Raw genomic sequence first — 2,062 nt, forward strand, 5'->3', positions numbered from 1 at the left:
TTGAACTCGCTGCTTCAAACGGACACAGGTTCATTTTTGTTGCCATAGATTACTTCACAAAATGGGTTGAACTCGCTTCCTATAAAGCTGTGACTAAGAAGGTCATAGCAGATTTCATTCGGGATTGTATTATTGGTCGATTTGGAGTACCTGAGTCAATCATCACTGACAACGGCTCGCCAATCTCAACAATGACCTGATGAAAGCCATGTGTGAAACACTCAAGATCAATCACCGGAATTCTACAGCATACATGCCACATATGAATGGAGCCGTGGCAGCCGCCAACAAGAACATCAAGAAGATATTAAGGTAAATGGTAGACAACTACAAGCAATGGAATGAGAAACTACCATTTGCTTTGCTCGGGTACAGCACCACAATTTGTATGTCAACTGGGGCAACCCCCTATCTACTGGTCTATGGTATTGAAGCTGTTAGACCTGCCGAGGTAGAGATTGCTTCCCTGAGAATAATTCAGGAAGCCGAGCTTAGCAATGCAGAATGGATACGGAGCCAGTATGAGCAACTGACTCTCATTGACGGTAAGAGGATGAACGTAGTGTGCCACGGTCAACTCTGCCAGAATAGAATGGCAAGGGCTTTCAACAAAAAGATTAGATCGAGGAAATTCATGCGGGGGCAATTGGTGTTAACATAGATCTTCCCATATCAGGATAAGGCAAAAGGGAAATTCTCACCTAACTAAAAAGTTCCTTGCATGGTTCACCGAGTACTGACAGGAGGAGTGCTTATACCAGACGAGATGGATGCAGAAATATGGTCAAAACCTATCAATTCGGATGCAGTCAAGAGATATTATGTTTAAGATTATGTTTGCACTTTCTTTTAATGTAACCTAAACTACGCTTGAACTGATTCCCGTTTAAGAAGGGATATGTAGGAAGCCCTATGGGTTTGGTCACAACATAATAAAATCTTCATTCCCCTCCATGATCAGGAATCGGGGCAAGATTTCGAATTTTGTCAAGGATCACCAAGAAATATGTTGCAGGAAATATGTATTTAAATTGGGGCAGAATTTTGAGGAGGGTCCTCAAAATTTTGAGTTGAGAAGGTTGCAATGTCTCGAAACGTGTCACATTCTTTGATTCCATAAAATTATTTGTTTCATGCATCACCACATATTTTGAACAACTGCATTTTTCACAAATGATTTATCACAAATGCATATTTTCAAAAATTTCATTTTCTGTAGTAGCCAGAAGTTACCCAGGGTGACTCGGGCAAGGCATCAAGACAAGGAGCAAAGGCGAAATGATGAATCAAATGCACGAACCAACCTTTTCCCCCAAAACTCATGATTTTTCTTAGGATTTAGGCATAACAGACATGACAAGCATGTCCACAAATATACAATAAGACCACTAGCTTCACTGACATATATCGCCCAGTACAAATGCGTTAAGCTAAGATTCACTTTCTTTCTTATATTTAATCTTCGCCTTTCTCTGCATGAGGCTAAACACTGCCTCCATTATCGCATAAGGCTAAGCATTGCCCTCAGTATTTGCATAGGGCTAAGAAATGCCCTCATCGTTGCATAAGGCTAAGCACTGCCTTTCCTTACATAAGACTAAGCATGATCTTTATTACATTGTATAAGGCTAAACATTGCCCTCGTCTGCATAGGGCTAAGCATTTCCCTCATTCACTACATGAGGCTAAGCATTGCCTCCACTATTGCATAAGGCTAAACGTTGCGTTTCCTTGCATGAGACTAAGCACTGTCTCCATTACATTTCATGAGGCTAAGCACTGCCTCTACTATTGCATAAGGCTAAACGCGGCCTTTTCTTGCATGAGACTAAGCTTTGTCTCCATTACATTGCATGAGGCTAAGCATTGCCTCAATTATTGCATAAGGCTAAACGCTGCCTTTTTTGGATGAGACTAAGAACTATCTCCATTACACTTGTATAAGGCTAAGCATTGTCTCCACTATTTCATAAGGCTAAACGTTGCCTTTCACTTCATAGGCCTAAGCAACCCTCATCACATACAAGGCAAAATGTTGCCTTGTCTTGTTCTCGCATACAAA

The 2,062-nt window shown here is 41.1% G+C and overlaps 1 protein-coding gene across 1 annotated transcript; it reads left to right on the forward strand.

The window, feature by feature from the left end:
* The first annotated feature begins 316 nt into the window (after positions 1-316).
* LOC142173376 (uncharacterized) lies at positions 317-661 on the forward strand. Its single transcript, XM_075238955.1, has one exon. The coding sequence runs from the start codon at positions 317-319 to the stop codon at positions 659-661; it is 345 nt and encodes a 114-aa protein (XP_075095056.1).
* Positions 662-2,062: the final 1,401 nt, after the last annotated feature.

This window comes from Nicotiana tabacum, chromosome 19 (assembly GCF_000715075.1).
Source record: "Nicotiana tabacum cultivar K326 chromosome 19, ASM71507v2, whole genome shotgun sequence".
Taxonomy (NCBI): Eukaryota; Viridiplantae; Streptophyta; class Magnoliopsida; order Solanales; family Solanaceae; genus Nicotiana; species Nicotiana tabacum.